The 24,353-nt window shown below is 42.4% G+C and overlaps 1 protein-coding gene across 1 annotated transcript; it reads left to right on the plus strand.

Moving 5' to 3' along the window:
* The first annotated feature begins 2,956 nt into the window (after nt 1-2,956).
* On the plus strand, nt 2,957-22,241 carry LOC107375552 (rab11 family-interacting protein 2). Its single transcript, XM_054749914.2, has 5 exons — nt 2,957-3,534; nt 12,331-12,737; nt 16,927-17,275; nt 18,551-18,626; nt 21,789-22,241. Exons 1-5 carry the CDS (start codon nt 3,182-3,184, stop codon nt 22,008-22,010), a joined length of 1,407 nt encoding a protein of 468 aa, XP_054605889.2. The 5' UTR covers nt 2,957-3,181; the 3' UTR covers nt 22,011-22,241.
* The last annotated feature ends 2,112 nt before the right edge of the window (nt 22,242-24,353 follow it).

A 24,353-nucleotide genomic window follows, 5' to 3' on the forward strand; every position in this document is an offset into this window, starting at 1 on the left:
TCGTAATAAATTCTTTAAAATTAGAATTAGAATTAATCCATGGCTTACATCCATTTGAATCTTTGTAAAGCGTGCCATTTAGTTTATTGCAGTGGCTTCTGTCCGAGTAAACCATCACACACATGCACGGACGTAATCTTAAGAGACATGGAGGACACGTCTACCGTACTTTCCACAAGGCCGTTTTTGTCCAGTCATGATTTCTACTTATTTTACCCATAACTGGAGGAAGACTCGAGTTGTGTGGAAATGGGATCTGTTAATAGTCTGGCAGACCATCTTATATAAGAATTTGGTCTCTAATCTGTTGACCCTATTTGACAAACATAAGTGGAACATTTTGGATCACTGGCTTAAGCAGTTTTGTTAAATAATCATTAACCACAGTTAAAGCCAAAGAAAAGGCAACTTTTTTTTTTTTTGCCTACATGAATGTCTGGAATGTCACCGGCGTGAATAGGAAGTGACGTAGAAACAGGAAGTGAAACTGTCCCTGCTGTCCGTCAGCGCTGGGCTGCTACAACAACAGCCTTTACAGCCACCAGCATTTTTCGGCGTTCCAGCTTCTGAAAATATCGCATTAATGTGTTTTCCGGAACGTTATCCGCTGAGCTGAAGAGCTGAGTGTCCTTTTAGTTTCGGGGAGAATGACGCCGAGGTAAGAGGCTTCACGTGAGGGGGGGATGCTGTGTGTTCAGTGTTAGCTTTAGCCGCGCGATGCTAACGTTGTCCTCCAGCCCAATCAAAAGAACAGCTGAACTTCGCATATCCTCGTACTTTATTTTTGTGGTAAAGTGTTTAAGTTGCTTAGCAACAACAGTTGTTTGTGGTAGTGAAAACCTTGTCGTGACAAACCTTTATTCAGACGCTCATTAGGACAATTACAGATTTATGGTTTTTACGACACTCTGGCTCTTTTCACAGCAGTACCGGTGTTGGGCTGTCATCTAAACTGTGTTTGTTTTACATCCAACAAACTGAAGGTTTTGATTTATAACCTGAAATATATTATATTGAGTCAGTTCTGTTTGTAGCCCACTGATTAATTTGAGGGACAAATATTAATATATAGCATCCTTTGTTGAGCCCAGAGGGGAATTCAAATGAACATAATTTAGTAAAGAATGTAGAAAATATGAATAGTTTAATTTCCATAAAGAAGGAAGTTTTTACTCTTTTTTTAAAAAAATGGTCATTTAATTGTTTGACTTTATGTCTTATAAATTGGTTGATACAATTACTTGATTTAACGTGAATGTTGTGACCCAGGAGCTCATAGCAGTGAGAATATTTAGACGACTCATAATTATAATTTGATTATGATTCTGAGGGTTGTGATGTGATTATAAAATATTTATCAATGCATCTCTGTGTGACTGCTTTTAAAGCTAAGCATTTAAATGACCTCCAAATTAAATGACTTTCTATAATATGTAATAATAGCGCAAAGACTTCATGTGTTTTGAGTATTTGGATAATTTTGAACAGCTGCTCTTATTCCAAAACGAAAATGACTTCTAGACCTCTTGCTTCAACAAAAGTGCCAAGTACCACAGACTAGAAAAACCGAACATAAATGATTAAATATAGTAAAAAGGTTTGTTTGAGAGGCAAGCGCAGCAATTTCAAGTTGGTAATTAAGTCTCAAGCTCGAAGGAGTAGCCCTAATTGTTGCTTTAATGTATTGACCACTATATGTTTTATCTTTGTTATTGTACAATTAATATTCTGAGACCCCAAAAATAAGTTGACATACAGACTAAACTATTTGTTTACCTATAATCTCATGCAGGATTAAAAGCCGTCAATCAAAAAAACTCCAAATGCTTCAAACTGAGACTCAGTTCTTGTGACTTCCTGTAAAAGTTCAGTAAAATCCTAAATCTGCTGTGGTGTGGGACGGATTAACATGCATTTAAGCATTTCTCAACATTGCATAATTAATAATTCAGATTTGTGTCATTTTGGTCCTAAATGTAGATTTTACCATACACACACCCCTTATATCTTAATGGGTTTGGGGAAAAGGTCTAGAAAATCTGTCAACTTTCATCTGGACACACATTGAATCAGTTTGTTTGGGACACATTTTGAGTGTTGTAGTTCATGGGGCGAGTAGGAACAGACCAACTCTCATTCAGAATAGTTCAAACTTTCCAAACGTCTTTACTGGAGACACAACGTGATGGAATCAAGGACCCTTGTAAATGCAGTCGCTCAGGAGGTAGAGCTGGTCCAGTAATCGGAAGGTCGCAGGTTCGATCTCGGCTCTGACCAGAGAAGGCTGCTGTCCAATCCTTGAGCAAGACACTTAACCCGCCTTGCCTGCTGGTGATGGTCGGAGGGACTGGTGGTACCAGTGATCAGCAGCCTCGCCTCTGTCAGTGTAGCCCAGATCAGCTGTGGCTACATCGTAGCTCATCACCAACCGCGTGTGAATGGGTAAATGACTGATTGTGTTGTAAAGCACCTTGGGGAGCTGTAAAACCCTAAGAAGGCGCTATACAAAGACAAGCCATTTACCATCTAAATGGCTTGTTCTTGATATAACGCCTTCGAGAGTTCTACAACCCCCCAAGGTGCTTTACAACACAATCAGTCATTCACACCCTGTTGGTGATGAGCTACGATGTAGCCACAGCTGATCTGGGCCACACTGACAGAGGCGAGGCTGCTGATCACTGGTACCACCGGTCCCTCCGACCACCACCAACAGGCAAGGCGGGTTATGTGTCTTGCCCTAGGACACAATGACAGACCGACAGGGCTCGAACCTGCAACCCTCGAGTTTTGGGGTGGCCCCTTGTGAACGTTCTGATGTGTCTGTTTACACCCATGTGAGTGTTGCTCAGGATTTGTTGTCAGTCCGAGCCCAGCTTCGGTTCTGACTCATGTTCTAGTTCTCAGAAATATCCTGATGCATCTCTGCTTCTTTCTCTATTTTTCACAGATGACTCAACAGTGGCTTGGACATCTGTGATTTGATAGACGATGAAGCGTGCTCTGTTTGGCAGACCTGCTTGTTACCATAGCAATGTAAACCACACCAACATGGAGAACAAACTATAGTGAATCCTAATTTTTGCTTCCTTCTTTTTTACCCATGAAACCCACTAAAATCCCCTCATCCATCACATATTAACTGGTTTTGAATGGATTTCAGCTGAAAACGGTGCTCAACATGTCACTGGGTGTTCAGTCTCAGAAATGGTTTCCTACCCATGTCCAAGCCACTGTTCTTCAAGCCACTGGTTTACAGTCCAAAGGCAAAAATGGCACCAATGACGCCTACACCATCATCCAACTGGGCAAAGAAAAGTACTCCACGTCGGTGGCGGAGAAGACGATCAACCCCGTCTGGAAAGAGGAGGCCTCGTTTGAGTTACCTGGTCTTCTTTTAGAGGGAAACCCCGAAGTCTACGAGCTCTGCCTTACAGTCATGCATCGGTCCTTAGTGGGGATGGACAAGTTCCTGGGTCAAAAGTTCATCAACCTCAATGAAATATTTGTTAATAAGGAGAGAAAGAAAACAGAGTAAGTATATTTATGCACTAAACGTGTAAATGAAAAGCCATGAATACAAGTTTATGACTCTATTGCATTAATGTACTCATTCAGATTCATTTATTTGTTCTTTATGATTGTCAAACGTGTCAAAAAGAATCACTTCCCAAGTAGGGATGGGTACCTTTGACATTTGAATCGATCCGGTACTAATTCCCGGTACCTACGAGTTGATACCGGTACTTAACGGTACCAATTTTCGATACTTTTGAGTGTTTATTATTTTAATTCTCTTTTATAATTAAATATATATTTTTCTCAATATATAACAATATTTGATAAATATGACGATAAATATCATACAAGTTTGTATTTTAACATCGTCCTTGTAGTTTTATAAGCTGATAATTAAACTGAAGCAAACATCTTTACTGTGAACTAAATTTACTGTGTATCTTCATTCCTTTTGCCGTCCTTTTTCATTTGATTTTTCCTACTGGGAAGTTAGAATTTCCGAGGAGAAAGCGAACGCACCATTAGCTGATAACAATGGTAGCAATGGAAGCTAACATATCAAGCTAACGTTATCTTTAACAGTTTATTTAGCTGCTGGAGCAGATTAAAACGATGATGCCTCAAACTTAGATCGTTGTCACTGGTTTCATCTTCACCCAATCACCCGTCGCATTTAGTAAAGTAAAGCCAAACTTTAGAGCGCGTTCATGTTCTTCTAGTCGGAAATTCGGAGTTCCGAGGAGAAAGCGAACGCACCATTAGCGAAACGGAAGCTAACAAATCAAGGTAACGTTATCTTAAACATTTTATTTACCTACCGGAGCAGATTAAGATGAGGATGTCTCACTTAGATCGTTGTCGCTGGTTTCATCATCACCCAGTTACCCATCACATTTAGTGAAGTGGACCCAAGCTTTAGCGTGCGTTCTTTCTACCATGCTGCTCTGTTTACAACGGGCTCGCAGGGACCGGCGACATAACGCTCTTGCGCATGCGCGGCTGTCTTGGCAAGTTCTCGTTGTGATGGACGGGTACCGAAACGAGGCACCGTTTGAAATGACGTGAATCGGTGTTCGGTCGGTACTATGGAATTTGGTCGGTACCTTAAAAAGTACCGAATTCGGTACTCACCCCTACTCCCAAGTATTTCTGAGATGCAATTCCCAAAAATAAGCCAGAAGTTCAAAGAAATCTGCTGTTAGATATTTACATAGTATGAAGTTTCTGCAATGCATTAAATTATCATAGGGATGGGTACCTTTGACATTTGAATCGATCTGGTACTATTTCCCGGTACCTACGAATCGATACCGGTACTTAACGGTACCAATTTTCGATACTTTTGAGTGTTTATTATTTTAATTCTCTTTTATAATTAAATATATATTTTTCTCAATATATAACAATATTTGATATATATCATGATAAATAACATACAACTGTATTTTAACATCGTCCTTGTAGTTTTATAAGCTGATAATTAAACTGAAGCAAACATCTTTACTGTGAACTAAATTTACTGTGTATCTTCATTCCTTTTGCCGTTTTGATTTCTCCTACTGGGAAGTTAGAATTTCCGAGGAGAAAGTGAACGCTCCATTAGCTGATAACAATGGTAGCTATGGAAGCTAACATATCAACCTAACGTTATCTTAAACAGTTTATTTAGCTGCTGGAGCAGATTAAAACGATGATGCCTCACACTTAAATTGTTGTCACTGGTTTCATCTTCACCCAATCACCCGTCGCATTTAGTAAAGTGAAGCCAAACTTTAGAGCGCGTTCATGTTCTTCTAGTCGGGAATTCGGAGTTCCGAGGAGAAAGCGAACGCACCATTAGCGAAACGGAAGGTAACATATCAAGCTAACATTATCTAAAACATTTTATTTACCTACCAGAGCAGATTAAGATGAGGATGTCTCACTTAGATCGTTGTCTGTCGGTGGTTTCATCATCACCCAGTTACCCATCACATTTGGTGAAGTGGACCCAAGCTTTAGCGTGCGTTCACTGACCTAAAACATGTCGTTGACTCGTTGGTTCCGCCGATAACGGCAGATTCAGACCACCAGTTGATTTGTTAAGGTGAGGGCAACTGTATAAATGACTCGGCTTGTTTTGTTCTTAAGACATAATCAAAGTGCAAACAGGAAGATGTTTAACATGAAGTAGTGATTTTCAAAATAAGTTTATGTTCTGCCATAGTTCAGATTTTTTTTCAGATCTAAGTCCCAGATTACTTTTTGGGCTTTGCATAAAATATGAAACCAGGAACGTAGTGTTCTGTAGCTGCACGCATCAGATGTTCTTCAGAAATTTTTATTATTTTTTTTCCTTCACACCTAAATTCTGGGGATGTACAGTTTCTAGAAACAGAGGAGCAGACACAGATTTAAGATAAATCAGTTGTTGCTTTTAACTTTTTACCTTTTGTCTGTTTCTTATTGTCAGATTTTTGTTTGTGCCTAGAAGCTGAGACTGATTTTAAATCAGCAAGTAAATGTAGGATTAGTTTAAAGAGCAAGTGACCCCCTACCAGATCTTACTCCACTCCCACTTCCTGTTTGAAAAATGCAACAAATGCTGTTGCCTAGCAGACCGAGAGGGCGGAGCCACTAACAAATACACACACACACACACACAGGCTCACAATGACATTGTCGCTGTGTCTCAATTCAGGGTCTGCATCCTTTGTGGGCTGGGTCCTCCGTCGGCCGAGTAGACCGGATGTTAACGGCTGTGAATTTGGACAGGCCTAGCCTTCATGAATTCCCGCCACTCCCTCGGTGAAGTTCCGTGCCTAGCAACCGTGGAACCGCTGAGCAGAAGGGAGAAGGAACTTTAAACGATGGAGCTCGAAGTTTTGTTTAGCTTTTTAATCATTTCCTTGACTGTTGGAGAGCTAATTCAGAGAAAATACTTTCGGCAAGCTGAGCCTGAGCAAAGATGTGATAATAGTTTTTAATACTTTCTAAGGGTCTTAATTTGACCAAAACCGATTTATCACCTTTTAAGACTTTAAGACCCAGCGGATACCCTCTAGTAAACAATTCTCATTTGTAAACCAAAATAAAATTCAAGAGTTTAATGCAGAACTGATTTTATTCAGATATTTCTTTTATATGTACATGTTTAATATTTATTAACCATTTTTTCTAGCAAAGTTAAAAGCCTGTCAAAATTCTCCCTTCTCTCCTGTGCCCTCTGCTGCTCTGCCTCCCTCTGCAGCCTCATGTCCTCCCTGATCAGCCCCAGAAGCTGGTCATCGCTGTCACCTTCCCCTGGATGCCCATTTTCTCCAGAATAGTCTTAACAAACATGTAAGAAAAAAACAGGAAGAGAAAAGATGGAGAAAAGAGGACAACGGGTTATTCCTTTCATGTTTTCGCAGAAAAAAACTAAACTCAAACGAGTTTTAAAATATGAGAAGTTATTGTACCTCCATGCCACAGCCGCCGAATACTTTGCTCCAGTGATCATGTGGTCCATCTCCGCCCTAAGCTTAATAAAGTCTGCGGTTTTCTCATTTTTCCCTAAAATACAAACTTCTATTAAAATCGGGGAAAACGTAGCGGGAGAAGTACGACACCAAGCGGCCGAACATACGAGCCGAGACCGCAATACAAGCACTTTAACATTTCTAACTAAAATAAGTTCATGTATCACAAAAACCTACAGTAACCTAACAGTTTTCAAGTTTATGCTGACATTTACATGAACAATCCTCTCCGACAGCTCCCGCTTCACTGTCCGCCATTGTTTTTAAAAGTTTTACCGTCTGGCCCGCAAGGCATCTTGGGAAATGTAAACCACTGAAGGATACACCTGACCCATCCTTCATTCAGGCGAAAAGAAGGCCTGATTCGTTGACCGCATTTGAAGGAGTCTTCGAATTGGGACAGGCCTAGTCGCGGCGCTGTGACGTAACCGGCCGACGAAGGATGCAGACCCTGAATTGAGACACAGCCTGTGACATCATATGGTACCAGCTTAACGTTCTTGGGTACCTCTTAGCCAATAGCAATTGCAGATTTAAATTCAAATGCAGTGCAGAGTTTTTACTAGGGCTGTCGCGGTTGAGGAATTCCCCCTGCGGTGATTCAGGGTGGCTTAATATTGCGGTGTGCGATATTATTGCAGCACTTCTTTTTTTTATTGCAGTACTATCTAAACATAATGTTTACACATTTAAAAAAGGTTAAAAATTGCCGTGCCTTCTTTAATAACACTTTACTGAATGCAGATCAAAGGGCAGTAACAACACTGATCGCAGTAACGCTTGTTTCTCCGACAGTCGGAGTCCGACTGAACTTAATAACAACAAAATTCAGGAGGTTAAACTTTTAAATGCAAATTTGGCTGCAGCATCTAACAAATAAGAAACAAGTCCCCATTTTGTTTAGTTGTTTAAAATCAAGCATAAAAAATTACATGTACCGGGCGCGCGCTCGCCGGGGGGGGGGGGGGGGGGGGGGGGGGGGGCACTATCATTTCACTTTCACACACACGGATGACGGTGATTTATAGCTCGGTCACGTCCTTGTTGCCCACAAGGAAAACCAGCATGTTAACCATATACGGTTTGAGAGAGGATCTGAGAGGGGTGGCAACATTTGCAGAAACACTGAAAACCCTCTCGGATGGTGCGCTCGTTGCACTAACGCACACGTACTTGCGTGCGACTCTGGCGAGCAAAGGGAATCTCTCCCGGTCGTTGCTCCACCATGTCGGGGGGGTTTCTTTAGGGTGGATGCATTCCTCCTGCAGGTAGCGAGTGAGCTCCAGCTCAGCTCAAACTCTCTTCGGGACGGTTGCAGAAGCAGTGCTTGTCCGGGACTTCAGCAGGTCTCCGAGCATTTATTTATTTATTTTGCCGCTGGTGGCATCTCTGTCTCGGCCAAGGACTCTGGCTGCGCAGCAGCTGATGTACTGAAAACCAAAGTTCTCCCACAGGAGCGAAGTAACGTTTCGTTTTGATACCAGTGCAGCCATCCTTCTCAACATGCATCATTGAGTTGAACCAAGTTCAGTAATCGCGGTGGCGCATGATGCAGCGCGGTGGGCTTCTTCATATCGCGATATTTCATTTTTGCGGTTACCGCGACAGCCCTAGTTTTTACCTGACAACGGCACAACACTGACAGTTTTAGGCAGAAAGTTTAAATTTTAACTCAAATGCACTAAAGTGCAAATTATTGACTACATGTGTCTGCAGCACGATTAGACACACATTTATATAGTTTATCAGAAAAAATAAAGTTGATTTGGGGGTGACTTGCTCTTTAACAACAAAATATCAGACATTGTTTAGTGTTCTTTTTATGTAACATTAAGTCCAGCCCATCTCTTACTTTTTATTCGCTGTATTTAATTGTGAGCCATCAGAACCACATGTACAGTGTGTGTACATTAATATGTATATATGTATATATATATATATATATATATATATATATATATATATATGTTATATATATATATATATATATAACATATATATATATATATATATATATATATGTTATATATATATATATATATATAACATATATATATATATATATATATATATGTTATATATATATATATATATATATAACATATATATATATATATATATATATATATAACATATATATATACATATATATATATATATATGTTATATATACATACATATATATATATATATGTATATATACATATATATATATATATACATATATATATATATGTATATATATGTATATATGTATATATACATATATATATATATATATATATATATTTATGTATATATATATATATATATATATATATATATATATATGTATATATATATATATATATGTATATATATATGTATATGTATATATATATATATATATATGTATATATATATGTATATATATATATATATATATATATATGTATATATATATATATATGTATATATATATATATATATATATATATATATATATATATATGTATATATATATATATGTATATATATATATATATATATATATATGTATATATATATATATGTATATATATATATATATATATATATGTATATATATATATATGTATATATATATATATGTATATATATATATATGTATATATATATATATGTATATATATATATATATATATATATATATATATATACATATATACATATATACATATAAATAAGGTTATATATGGATCAGCTGTTTGGGTGTGAGGAACTATGTGGAGGAAGTGAAAAACATTTATTTATGTTTATTTATTTAGCAGACGCTTTTATCCAAAGCGACTTACAATTTATAACCTATAGGGCATGTTGTGATCTGTGGGGGAAACCGGAGTACCCGGAGGAAACCCACGCGTGTATGGGGAGAACACGCAACTCCACGCAGAAAGGCCACAGTCAGGTTTCGAACCTGCAACCTTCGTGCTGCGAGGCAACAGTGCTAACCACTGCGCCACCATGCTTATTCTACACAGCCGTGTTTTTGGTTTTCATCGCATCACATGGTCTATATTAGACCTCATCAGTTTAGTTTATGACCTAACCCCTTTTTTACTAAGTCGTAGAAAAACCATGCCACCCCTGTTTTATTTTTACTTCCAAGCATTGGTTTTAACTCATTTATGGGGATGTAAGAAAAATCGATTCACTGAAATATCTCTATTTCATGTTATGATGCTAAATCAACATGTAAATTAGTGTAGAGATGTTTTTGTTGAGAATGTACATTCAGACGTTTACTGTATTACTTTGGTGTGGTGCAGTTCAAACTCCGACTGCTAGGTGGCAGCACTTTTTACCGCCTTTCACTAACTCTAGATTCAAAGCGTCTGGCCTGAGTTTAACACGGAGTCTTAACAACTGCAAATATCTTCTGACTTTTGGTATTGTGGTCTATCGTATCGTCCACCCGTTTTGTGATAAATGTCTTATTGTCAGGTTCTTGTTAATACACACCCCTACTTATTTATGATCATCTTATCAACTGTCAGAAATATATTGGTACATTTCTGCTTTTTAAGTGTTTTAATCTCACTCTTAGTCTGGTTTTTATACTCAAAATGAAAATGTTTCACTCGGAATTACACGTAACTCCGTCCCACACCGTCGTTAGTGGGTGGAGCTGGCCGAACATGTCCCGTCAGTCATTCCTAAATGTTTTCTTCAGCGAAAACAGGACCGTTTCCTCCCTGGACCAAACAAAGACTTGTGTTTCAGCTGTTTACCTGGGCCGAGGTAGCGTTTGTCCATTGTGAAATTACTGTTGAAAGAGCCTAATTTTGTTGACCCCGTTCTCGTCCAACTCACATTTCTTAATTCTGCATAAAGAAAACATGAGCCGCATGACTAAACTGGATCTGGTGTTAATTAGCTGGCTGCATGTTTCAGCCTGGAAAGACATTAGCACATTTCCTCTTTGCCCATCAGTTGGGAGAATCACAATATGTTCTAATCAGCGTGCACGGCTGCTATTTATTTAGGTGTTGGAGCCGATGCACCTCGGGGCTGTGCACCTCTTATGCAGAGGTTCTCTAATGGATATGCCACTGTTGTCCTGATCTCAGGGCCGCTGCCAAAGCTTGACAATGATGCCGAGACCCCTCGATGATATATCCCTGCTCTGCAGCGGGTCTGGGCTCTCCGCGGTCCATCTGCACTGGTCTTCAACTGACATATTGGGGAGGAAGGCCCCGTCTTGATATCTGAGAAGGCAGCCCGTAATTACTGCACACCTGTGTTTGTTGATTATGAGGAGTTTCTCAGCGGTCCGGGCCTGAGTGGGAGAATTGTGCTTCTAAGCGCGGGAGGGAGGTTTATCTTGGCCTTGAGACACACGTGAGGTGCAGCCTCGGCCCCACGACTGCTGCCTGCTGCTGCTGATCAGCCGGAGCTCAGCACGCAGCCTGGGAATCCGACCCAACAAGGCCTTTAAGAGCCGGACTCCCGGGTCACGAGGTGCACCCGCTAGATTTTAGCTTTAGCATTTTTAAAGCCATTAGATTCACACATTTTTTAGGGGGGTTTGAGCTGCTGCCAAGCTTTGATGTGACACGTCAGGGCCATCCGCAAATCACTTCAGATTAAAGGAAAAGAGAAAAACAAATGGTTAGTTTCTGCAGGGTTAGAGCTCTCAGTTAGGAAACAAAAACTTATTAATAAAATCTCCCCACACCGGACAGGAACGTGCCCCCATGATGACGTTAAGATGCTGGCAGAAACCTCGTTTAAACCCGGGTTCTGGTGCTGCTCGGCTAATAAACACGGCTACAGACCCGTTGTCTCATTAGCAGGGGTGAACTTCTGTGCTGTCCTGTAGTGTGACGTTTCAGTTTCCTTAACAAAGGCCAGATTTGTGCAAATGTCACTTCATTTTTTTCAATGAGCAAAGGCATAAATCCCATTGCTTCCAGTTAGGATTTACATCACTGGGAGAACTGGCAGAGGAGTTAAACAAATGGGAGCCCAAACACAAATGTTTTCTTATTCTCCTCCTCCTGTCTAGATAGTTTATGCTTCTAAAGGTAAGCGGTGTCCAAATAAAGATTTAACCATTAGCTGTTGGATTAGTCGGCTCGGTTTTGTCCTTAAAGAAGCAGACTGAACCCATTAGAGAGAAGATTGGCTTTCTTCCGACTTTAGCCACTTGTGTCTGCCGAAATTGTTTTGAAATATGTGTGTTCAACTCAGAGGATTTGTTGTTAAAGCTGAATTGTATTAATCCTGCTCTTTTTACATGAATTATGTCATTGAGTCTGCTGGGTCTAAGCTGCTTGCGCTCTCGTTTTAGCTGGCATTCCTTGGGGTCCAAACCAGGAAAGAGGAGGAAAGAACGAGGTCGCATCCAAGTCAGCATCCAGTTCATGAGGAACAACATGACGGCCAGCATGTTTGACCTCTCCATGAAGGAAAAGCCGCGCTCGCCTTTTTCCAAGCTGAAAGACAAAATGAAAGGTCGCAAACACGACAGCGGCCACACGGACGCGTCGTCCGCCATCTTGCCTTGCTCTGTGGCGTGCGACTCAGAGTCCAGCGGCCAGTCGTTTGTCCCGGAGCCCCAGCCGAAGAGCGACGCTAAAGCGAAGCGGCCGCTGCTGGCCGGGGTCCATAAACTCTCAGCAGCCCATTCCATGTCTGATCTGATTGGGACCCACATCCGACCCAAACTGGACTCCATGAACTCCATAGAGGAGAAAGGTGAGGAACGCGTTTTCGTATTTGTAAAAACATTTTTAGTTGAACCTTTTACACTTTAATCCAAAAACAAACGATTGGAAAAGAGGAAAGTGTGAGTTCTAAAGTAATGGCAAAGGATTACGACCCCCCAGGCCCTTTACATTCACCCATTCACCTACACGCTGGTAGTGATAGTCTTCGTTGTAGCCATAGCCACAGCTTCCCTGGGGCACATTAGGGCATTTCACAAATCATTAGTTTAGGAAAAAGAATTAAATTTATTTTATAAACTACATACTGACTCTGAATTAATACGAAGTGTGTTTATGGTCCCTAAAGAAGCAAAGAACCCTAGAATCTTCCGATTAAACATTCAAAGATCGATCAGGTTGATATTTCATGTTTGTATGGAATCATCACATCTTACTGGTCATAATTAACTAATGTATTCCACTTCACCACTGTCAGAACTTCAGGGTCATTTCACTGGAACTTCTCGGCATGTGCGTCTCCACCAGGCCGGCCAAAAAGACAATTTTCCGGGTCATTTCGGGAATGAACCGAGTTAACTCATGTTGATTGGTTGTAGGAAGTTACATCGGCAGGCATCACAAAAACAGCGGCATTTAAAAAATTGGAAGAGTTGTTAGTGAAGCTGATGAATAGTTGGTGAATAGAAGGAGAAAATAAGTTTGTGTTGCCATAAAATCACCGTTTCTAAACTCGACACTAAATAATGCTGTGCAGAGAGCACTGTGAAAAACAGCACTCCTTCTGGTCATTGAATGCCACTGAAGTGCCTTGCCCTTAGACACAGTGCCTGACACTGACTGAGCAGGGCTCGAACCTGCAACCCTCCGGTTATGGGGCAGGCACTTAACTTTCTTAACACCGCCGACACTAAAAGTCTCATTCACTCGTTTTTGAGAACCACCCCTTAAATCAACATTTCCCAACCCGCTTCAGCCTCTGCAATTCTTTAACGTTGCATGGTGGTGCAGTTGTTAGCACTGTTGCCTCGCAGCAAGAAGGTTGCAGGTTCGAAACCCGACTGTGGCCTTTCTGCGTGGAGTCGCGTGTTCTCCACATGCATGCGTGGGTTTCCTCCGGGTACTCCGGTTTCCCGCACAGATCACAACACATCCTGTAGGTTAACAATCGCACGCTGCTTTGAATAAAAGCGTCATAACGTAAACATAACGTTGGTAGCAGTTATGCTAACTTCAGAACGCTGTCACGAGTGACTGCTTAAGCTAGCATGAGCTACTGCTAACGCTAGCCCGAGCTACTCCTAATGTCCTTGTTGGACAAGAAGAAAACAAAACATCGGAGCACACTTGTAACGCTCCAGGATGTACTGGGAATGTCCAGGCTCTGAATGAATCCCAGTTAGATCTATTGAATCCCAGTTAGATCTATCCTTCTTTTTCTTTCTTGCTTTGCGTGAAAGATGCAAGCAACTTCCGGTCCTGCGTTTGTTTACATTGAGACGATGTGATCCCTTTGTGCAAATCCTCTTTTATGGGCTTTTAGAGACTGAAAACATGCATGAGCATCAGGTGCCACAGCTCAGTTTACACTCCTCCTGCCTACTGAAGCAGAGAGGTCCTAAAGTCTGGCCAAAGCTAACGTACAGTAGCATTTAACTACTTTCTTAAGTCGGTCGCATCCAACAGCGAGGCGACAAACAGTCCTAAAAGCTCCGAGGCTGATCAGCACCAACATAGTAATATGGTTGGCCGTGTTTTGTTGAAAGAGGTGAGACACAATCTCATTTACTTAAAAGTCAGAGCCTTAAATCCATCATCACCAAGTTTTGGGTTTTAGTTTCTACATCAGGTGAAATACAAACAGCAGGATGGTACTTTTAGTCTAAACGCACTTTAAATCAGAAAATTGTACACATGAAATTAGTGATGCACTTAGAAAATGTTGGACCGATACCGATATCCAATATTAAGATCACTGTTATGGCCGATACCGATATGCTGACATTAATGCGTCTAAAATCAGCAGATTTTGTATAAAATGGAAATTATTAAAGCAGAATTTTTGTCATTATGAACGCAGACATTTGCGGTTTTGAAATGATTACATTCGCTGTCACATGACTAAACAAATACACATCACCCCCCTCACCCTCTGAAACAGGCAAACAAATGAAGACAAGGTAGAAAAGTATTGGTTGTTAATGTTGGCCCGGTTTTATTTATCGGACCGATACCGATATTTTATAAAATGACTAACATCGGCCGATACCGATATTGATGCCGATCTGTTGTCCATCCCTACATGAAATCATTCCTGTTGTTGTTCTTGTGGCACTGCTGTTAGATATCTTCACTGCTCGGCGTCGCTTCTTCGGAAGTTTATCGTATCCAACAACAAAGAAGGATCAGGAATGCACAAATAAAGCTTGTGGTGGTTTTCAAGTGTGTTCCTCATCTCTGGGGAGGTGGTGAAAACCGTACCGACACTCGTAGCCGCACGCACTCGCACTCTGTCGGTGCATGCGCTAAATATCGCTCTTGCAGCAACAAATGTTGTTTCGTCTGGTTGTTAGTACATTTTTTTGGGGTAAATATTCTTTTAAATCCTCATCAAATGTTAAAAAAAAACTGTTACTAGCAACTAGGGCTGCAACAGCAAATCGATAAATTCGATGAAAACCGATTACTAAAAGCGTTGGCAACGAATTGCGTCATCGAGGAATCTTCCCGTAGACTCGCGCTGCTGCGAACCGGTTCCGCCGTCACATTCCCGCAGAAACTGGTTGATCACACCGGGGCCAGACTACTAGCATGTGGCTTTACAACCACAATGTCCTCAAAAGCGAAAATGCTTTTAAAAGGGAGGGAGGAGTCCTAACTGTTGCTGCAGGCGTGTTGTGTGAGAGTGCAGTTATATACTGGTTAATATATTTTTGGGTTCAGTTGCTTTCATGTGGCCTAATGTGAGTCTATTTGGGATCATTGGAATGATCAGCAGCATTTCTTGATGTGACTTTATGGCAGTTGCCCAGGGCATCATCACAAGGAGGGCGGCATTCATTTACTTTTGTTTTATTTGGTATTTTTTCAGTCATTTTTGGAAATAGTTATTAATTTTGATTAATTTGCAGCCTATGTTTAATTACAATTAAAAATTAGTCATTTGACATCCCCAATTATAATAAATGTCTACAGATGAGATCAAACAAAACGGATGAGAATTGCCCTTAAGCTGTTTAACTTGGACCAAGCATTTTAGGTCACAGATAGATGTAGCTTAGGGTCTCTGTCTATACACCTTATAAGACAATTTAGGCGATGGCATGTTGTTTTTCTGCTATTGAACTGTTTTCTAATAATGTGTTAAATAAAGTGAAGGAAGGAGAGAAATAACGTTTCCCTAGCAGTTTTTAAAAATTTCCCCATGTGATCCGATTAATCGATTAATCGTGTCATGACCCCATCCGATTCATCGATTATCCAAATAATCGTTTGTTGCAGCCCTACTAGCAACGAAACCTCACAGTGCAAACCGCTGGGAATGCGCCACTTCTGATGTTGCTTACATCAGCGTTTCTCCACGAGGCTACTCAAAAATAAGGTGGATCAATCCCATCGAGTAATCTGGATACTGAACATGGCTGTACGCGGAGATCCTAGCTTCAGACAGCGTCATAGGGTAAACCGGCCAATCAGAGCACACAGCTAATTTAATATTCATGTGTTGGTTGTGTGTTGGTCTTTTATCAGGGCTCCTGGGCCATTTTGAGCCCCCTCCCCAAAAAAAAGTTCCATGTGCTCTATAGAGGCTCAAAGATCAGTTTCCAGTAGTAAAAAAAAGGTTTTTCTAGAACCTCTTTAATTAATTTCCAATGATGGTCTTGTGTAAAAAAAGGTGAATTAATGCTTGTAAAAATAAAAACAAAGTGCCGCTCTGCTGGCTGCCTTATAGAGGAGAGACTGCCTGTTTTTCCACACTAACCAGTAAAATGTACCTGTTTTAAAGGCTTGGGGCCTGATTCCTGCAGACTGGTTTCTCTGTGATCTGCTGCTGTTCAGAAGAAAATGTAATTGTTCTTCCGTACCATTAAACTCACTAATTATTAACTATGTTATCTAATCTAAGGTTTGGTGAGCCGATCCAAAACTCTAAAAACAAGAACACGTTTTTTGCTCTAACTTTGTTTTCCATGAAGTTTACATGAAGTGTTGTCCTCCAGGAAGTGCGAGCGGCCCTCACCGGCGTTCCCAGAGCGAGGTGCCAGGACACCAGGACGGCGAAGCACACAGTGACCCTTTCACTGATATCAGTGACACCCTGCCACAGAAGTATGCCACGCTCCCACGCAACCGCAACCCGTTTGAGGGGGAGCAGCTGTGGGACCGGGCCGAGCACAAGGAGAAAAAAGAGAAGGTCAGCCTCCTGGAACGTGTGACGGGGAAGAAGGAAGGCCGTAAGAGCGGCGACAGGGCGCGCTCGGGGAGTTCTGGAGACCTGCATTCCCCCAACCCCTTCGGTGGGGAATCCCGAGCCGAAACCAACCCATTCAGCTCCACCTACAAACCCAGGTAGTCCCGCTGCCAGCTCTTCTTCACCACCCTCGTGCCACTGTAGACCCAGCAGCAGAGCACGTCTCAGGAACGGGTCCACCTCAGATGCTTCACGTGTGCAGGGTGTGGTGATTGCATCATCTGGTTGATAAGTGAGCGGGGGGGGGGGGGGTGGGGGTGGGGGGGGGGGTTCACTCAGGCAGATTGAGGGTTGTTTTCTAAAGCCTGGTCCATGCTTCTCCGTCAGCTCCGCAAGGGACGGACACGCACGGATTGACGGAAGCGTTTTGCTCTCATACTTCTCCGTCTCCTGGAGAGTGTTGCAAAGCAATTGCCCGGCAGGACAACAGAGGGCGTAGCGCTGTTCTGTGGTATCCTGTCATGCATCGGTCCAAGATCGTGTGTTTATATTGTGTTTTTTGTGTATATAAGAGACTTTTAACACGGACATATTTGTCTCTCATTCTCCCACCGCTTCATGCGCTCCCCACCTCTAAACCCACGTTTCCTGTCATTTCCGTCCACAGATAAAACGCTTGCTGCGCATCTTTTCACTCCTCCAGTCACGGGAGAATTAAACGTTCATATTTTTAGAGTTTTTTTCGCGAGGTATTCTTCAAGCTTCTCCGTTTCTGCCGCTAGTTAAACTCGGCTCTCCTTGCAATGGCGGCGCTGTAGACAACAGCGGCGTCCTGACCAATCACAAGCTTGCGTAATCCGCCTCGTTCGACGGATGTTTAAAAAAGTGGGCTCGACTCCGTACGTACTTGCGTGCCCTACGCAAGGACGGATAATGGCGTTGCGTGTTTCCGCACTGACGCAGACGGAGAAGCATAAATCAGGCTTTAGGAACAAGGAAAACGGAGCTGACATGGACGTCCGCTCAGGAGATGTTTCTTTGTCTTCAGAGTCTGAAAGCCGACACAAAGGTAGATTAAAGGGACTGGTCAGGAGATGCTTCTTCTCCATCGTTTGTTACGGCCTGAATCACTTGCCTCTTGGCCGTTTCGTCCACAGAATGTGTCGGTCTCATTTCTGAGCCCAGAGTCAGTTTTTGGGTTTGAAACCGAAACTCTCTCTCTCTGAGCTTCGGTCGAGATCCCTTCTCAGATAACTCCCCCAATTAACCGCTAATCTCTGCAGCCGCTAATCTGTCACCTGTGGTTGTCACACACCGCCTTGATTTGTGCACGAGTCTCAAAGATGCTTACAGCGTCTTCTCATTTTTCCAGTTATCAGAGAATCTGCACATTTATTCTGATTACTAACATTTTCCTCCCGATCGCTTCCCAGTGAGAAAAAGCAGACGGGAAGTGATGACATCACCTTTGGCCTGAAGAAGAAGAGGGACATCTTTGGCAAGAAAAATGTAAGAATGAAAGAAATGAAAACGCAGATAAAGACCAACTGATGCGTTTTAATGGAGGACTCTACCTTTTGTTCGACGTAGCAGCGGGGGGGGGGGGGGGGGGGGGGGCATTACGCCACGAGGACTCGGACAATCCAGAGGTGTCATTCAGCTAATTAGCAGCTGCAGCCATCGCTCATCGGGTCCGATCCCATCATAATTTGGTGCGGTGTTAAATGTCCAGCTCTAGTGTGCGGCACCAACTCGACTTACATTATTGATGTTGTGACAAGTGAAGGAAATGTTTTTCTCTTGAACGATCGCTCCAATATTTGTTTTGTGTTTCAACTAGTTTCAAGTTTCTCTTTTGTTTAGTTTGTCCAATTAAAGGAAAGGGGATTCTGGCTATTACACAGCAAAAGTGGTGAAGTGGGGGGGTTAGCGGTGGCCAAAGTGATGCCTAAATGAGGAAGAACGCTGATAATGGCTTTCTTCACCTTTCTTTGTGGGTGTTGAGGGCTGTCGGTATCCACACATGTGCCCCCGTGCATGTCGCAGTGCCTTCCAGAAATGGCAGCTCCCATTTCATCTGCTGCTCGGCCCTAATTAACCACACGCGGGGGGGGGGGCAGTGGGGGATTTCAAAGGACTCGGCTTTTAGATTCTCCAAGCTGAGCTCATTAGAAACTGTAATGACACAACTGGAGAATGCCAAGTGTGCGCCTTATCTCCTCCTCACTACTGATCGCGGAAAATAGTCATCATTACTTTGCCAGTTCATGGTCATTTCCAGGCCTTTGTCAGCAGCCTCTAACGCTGCACGTGCGTGCATGTGTGCGTGTGTTAGGAATAGATTACCGAGCCGTGTTTGTGAAACCCGCTCCGTGTAACCCTCTCTAAATGCTTCCTGTAGGTTTCAGCCGACCCACAGTAATGCTGTTACGTCCGATAGGATCCCCGTAACAAGTCCTGCTCGGGTTCTCGGCATTGTCTTGGCGCGGCTGTCGAGCCTGAATGGTGCACGGGAGTAGAAGCTGATAACGGTGGCATTTTAAACAGGGTGAAGGCTTTGCTGCTCCATCCGTTCGGGGGAGGACGCGCCGCGCAGAAGCGATAAAGTGGTCCCTCATTAAAAATGATTACAGGTCCTCTTTTAGCTGAGCAATACGATCCACACAAAACATACCGCGCCGCTCTCTCCACATAGATTGGCCTGAAAGAGCAAAACCGGGCTCTGGTTTTATTAACCTGACCTGTAGTTCTAGAAATATGCAGCCTGGGATTCCCCGCTCACAACACACAATCTGGTTTGTTGAAATTTTACTCAAATCTGTAAGTAGGGTTTTGTTTTTGTTTTTTTACTTAATTTGAACCCGTTCATCACTTAAAACAAAAGGAAAAACCTCCTCAGGATGTCGGCTGTGTTCTATAATGTTCCAGAGCAGGCATCAGCCTCATCTTAGCAACTCTCTATTAGAAACGCAGAATAAAGGATGACAGTTTGTTACCCTGTAGGCTAACACACCTAATTAGTCTGTTATGATGTCGCACTAATCAGCAAACATAAAAAACACTCTTAGTCTTACTGTCACGAGCTCACCCAGAACCTCCCAGGGCTGCTGCACCGTTCCAAGTAGGCTGATTTAGTTCCTGCGACAGATTTATGGAAAGGTTTAATAATGACCGGGTCACATGAGGCGAAGGATGCGTCTGCTGACAGATTTTATTACAGCTTTGTCACAAAAGTGTTGTGATTGTCAAAGGTTTTTGTTTCTTAAGACCTCTTTTTATCCACAAACATGTTGGAGTTATCTGAGGAGTAGAGGTCCTCTTCAGACATCCAGAAGTAGCTCAGGAGGTAGAGCGGGTTGTCCAGTGATCGGAAGGTTGCAGGTTCGATCCCGGATGCGGACAGAGAATTCTGCTAAGACACTTTACCCACCCCGCCTGCTGGTGGGGGTCGGAGGGACCGGTGGCGCCTGTGCTCGGCAGCCTCGCCTCTTCAGGCCCTGTCCACACGTAGCCGGGGATCTGCCAAAACGTAGATATTTTTCTACGTTTTGGCCCGTCATCCACACGAAAACGGAGTTTTTTCACACGAAAACGGATCTTTTTAAAAACTCCGGCCAAAGTGAAGATCTGCGTTTTCTCCGTTTTGGGTGTCTGCGTGTGGACAGACAAAACCGGAGTTTTAAGTTCCGCAACGTCACTTTCCGCGACAAAAAATGCTGACATCACGTGTGCGACCTGTGTTTACACTAGCCGACAGCATGGATGCCCTCAGAGCTGCGCTCGCTTTATCAATTGTCCAAGCGCTTTTTGCTTGTTTGTTGTTGCAAGCGGAATTACTGCTCCTTGCGGAAGACCACAGATGAAGGACGAGGTTAAGAACGGGGGAAGTACTGCCGCCTACAGGTCTGGCATGTCCTTAACAACGTATTTATCCGGGTACGTGTGGGCAGAGTTTTTTTTTAAACGAGGTGGTGTGGATGCAAGTTTTTGGAGGGGCGGATATTCGTTTTTTCTAAAAACCCGGCTACGTGTGGACTAGGCCTCAGTGCAGCTGTGGCTACATCGTAGCTCATCATCACCAGGGTGCAGATATGTGAATGACTGATTTCGTTGCGAAGCGCCTGGGGGTGGGGGGGGTGGTAGAACCCTAAAGAACGTGCTATGCAAATACAGACCACTGACCATTAAACACAGTTAAAGCAGAACGAGATCCAGACTCGTGCTGGAACACCATCAACCAGAGCAGCGGCGGGCTAGCATTAGGGCCTGAATATACTTACTTTTATTTACACACATGCGTGTTCTTCATGGCTTTCGTTTGAAGTGTTGTTGGTGGGTGAAGGTAAACGGGTCAACAGTGGCAAAAGCCAGACAAACGCAACCATAGCTAGAAAGTGACTGGTTTAAAGGTCTTGCATACGTTTGTGATGCTGCTGCCGTGTTTGTTTGTACCGACAACTTTTCAGTCTCTGCTTATAACGAGAACAAAAATCTCCCATTTGGCCGAATGTGAATCCTGGAAATTTGTGAAAAACGAGGACGCTTTTTGAGTATCTGCCTTGTCGGTTCGCTGTGACGTAATCGGCCTTAAGTGCGTACTTGGTAGCATGCAGCTCCCTGGATTGAGAAACCGCCCTGGCTTTTTATTCAGCTTTTGTTTTTCCTCCTCAGGTGACCCAGGAGAGCGTGGCTAGCTACAGCAACCTCTCCTTTGAGGAAGTTGTTCGGGAACTCATCAAGCAGAAAGAAGCAGTGAAGAAGAAGGACGCCCACATCCGGGAGCTGGAGGACTACATCGATAACCTCCTCGTCCGCGTGATGGAGGAGACGCCGAGCATCCTACGGACACCCTATGAGCCAAAAAAGAAGGCGGGTAAACTCTCCAAAAAGTAGACTTTGTGAGGAACAAACAAGCAAACACTGGAGTAAAGTCTTCACTCGTGGATCGGTGCAGAAGCGGAGGCATTTTATTTAGCTGGTTTAGGCTTTATACATTTTCTGGAGCTTCTTGGTTACCTGCAGGTTTATTGTTTGATATTTAATACTTTTATTAATAGTCGTGGAGTATTTTTAGGTACTTGAAAAGGTTACGAGTGATCCATCGGTTACTTTCAGTAAAGACGATTCAGTCGAACTGTATTATAAACACCTGAGAACCATTACCTGCTGCTTTCAGAGGAAAAAAGCCTCCAGATGTGTGTTTTCCAGTCGCTGATCGCTGGTTTTTCGGGTTCTGTTACAATCAAACACGTTTAAGGAGGACCATCTTGAGTCTGAATGGAGAAGCGTCATTCCATCCGGGGCTGGAGTGTCTTTTTTGCCAACTTCATTCATCTAACTGGATTGGACCCAGGGTCTCAGTTGATCACTGTTACTGAATATAAGTGCAATACGACGGTTCGGTAAACTCGTCCTGTTGGGTTGATGCGATCGGTGCGAAAGAACCAAACTCCTGCAGTTTTACAGAAGACGTACCAAGCAGCACACGTGGCACTCCGCTGCACATATCTTTTAATGACGCCGCACATTTTATTATTTATAAGTGTTTTATTATCCATGTGAGTATTTAAGGACCTTTAAAACACTACAGTGTTCCAGCTCTCTGCTGTATTAATCGGTGCAACAGCCTGAAAACAGCCGTTTAAAAACGTGAACCATCGTTTCTTTTGACGGTCGTGATTTTCTGCTTAAGTGAAGTCTGAGCCGGGGGTCTGCAACCATCCTGACTGCAGGAGACACGGTCACCATCTCTCCTACTAACAGTCAACTTAAGTCAGGATTTTAGGATCCAATCATCTGAGTTAAAAACAGGCTTTTAATCTACGTTTTTATTGTTGTTTCCGTAGTTTGCTGCATGGTACCATTATGTTATGTTTTCATGGCATAAAGACGTCGTAATTCTAAAACCTCCCGCTGTCGCAGCAGTTTGGCTCAAATGTTCATTTATTTTTTTTTTGTCATTAAAAAGTCGGGATCGATCCTAAAGATCTATTAGCTAAAACGTTTCTTAATTTATTTCTGGTGAAAACTGGCTACAATAAATATTTTTTTTTTAATTGATGAAGTCACGTTTGACCACTTTAGAGAGTCTGAAGAGCCACAGGTGACCCCAGAGCCGCTTGTTGCAGACCCCTGATCTTCCATAGACTTCCGTGTATACGGTCAGATACGGATGAGAAACCTGTGTTCTGCCATCTTATCCTTTATATTTTATCTTACTTAAAACAACTGAGTTAAACTAGCTCAAAAAGAGCCGATTGATCCGTTCGTGACGCTAACGAGCTGCCAGGATCCGACACACTCGGGTCAGGGTTCAGACGCAGATTTAAGTTTACTGTTGAATGTTTCTGTTGCCGTCAGTGTTAAACATCAGCGTGATTTCCCACCGTTTCTATCTCCATCGAGTTACGTCAGATTTTCTCTGTTTATTCACAAACTGACCTCGACACTGTTGATGCTACACAGCTCCCACCGCCTCCCACCGTCTCTCCTCACCGTCACAAACAAGGTGGCTCTGCCTCAGAGAAACAGATGTTTTTTTTAGGGTTTTCTGCTGCTTTTATTGACTTTTTCTGTTGTTTTGGTTCTTTTGGACTCGAGACTAAACTCTTTCTAATGAATGTATTCTTCTTGGCGAAGCCTGACTTGCCTTTGAAGTGTTTTTGCTAGTCAGATAAGCTTCGTTTCTTCTTCCTGTCTGAGCTAAACTCAGATCCTTCATGATGAACAAGCTTCTGTTGAGTCTCGTGAAGACAAAACCAGTGAGTTACGTGACGCTAACAGGTTCTTGTTCTAGCTTCACTCTCATATCCTGAAGTATAAATCCTGTCTTCTGATATTTTTATCACTACTCTGTGTTAACAGTTAGTTAACACTGGTCAGTTTGTGGAGGTAAAACCCTCAAGATCGTTGCAGTTGGACATTACTTTTACCACCTTTAAGGAATCTTTGGCCGTTTTAAAGTGTTTCTATGAAAGTTATATGTAAGAATATCTCATCGCCTGTAGATGATCCTGAGCTCCAGAGTTTACATCTGACCGGACTGATGAGCTAACGGCTATGTAACGGCTATTCTAAGCTAAGCCGGGGTTAAAGTCGATCAACGCCACCTTAAAACGATTTCTTCTACATTTTTTACTTTTACAGCTTCACAGTTTTGTTATTCATGGTTGTAATTACCCTTAAAATTCAGTGTAACTAACTTTATATGGTCTTTTGTTAAAAATAATGTCACAT

This window comes from Nothobranchius furzeri, chromosome 12 (assembly GCF_043380555.1).
Source record: "Nothobranchius furzeri strain GRZ-AD chromosome 12, NfurGRZ-RIMD1, whole genome shotgun sequence".
Classification (NCBI taxonomy): domain Eukaryota; kingdom Metazoa; phylum Chordata; class Actinopteri; order Cyprinodontiformes; family Nothobranchiidae; genus Nothobranchius; species Nothobranchius furzeri.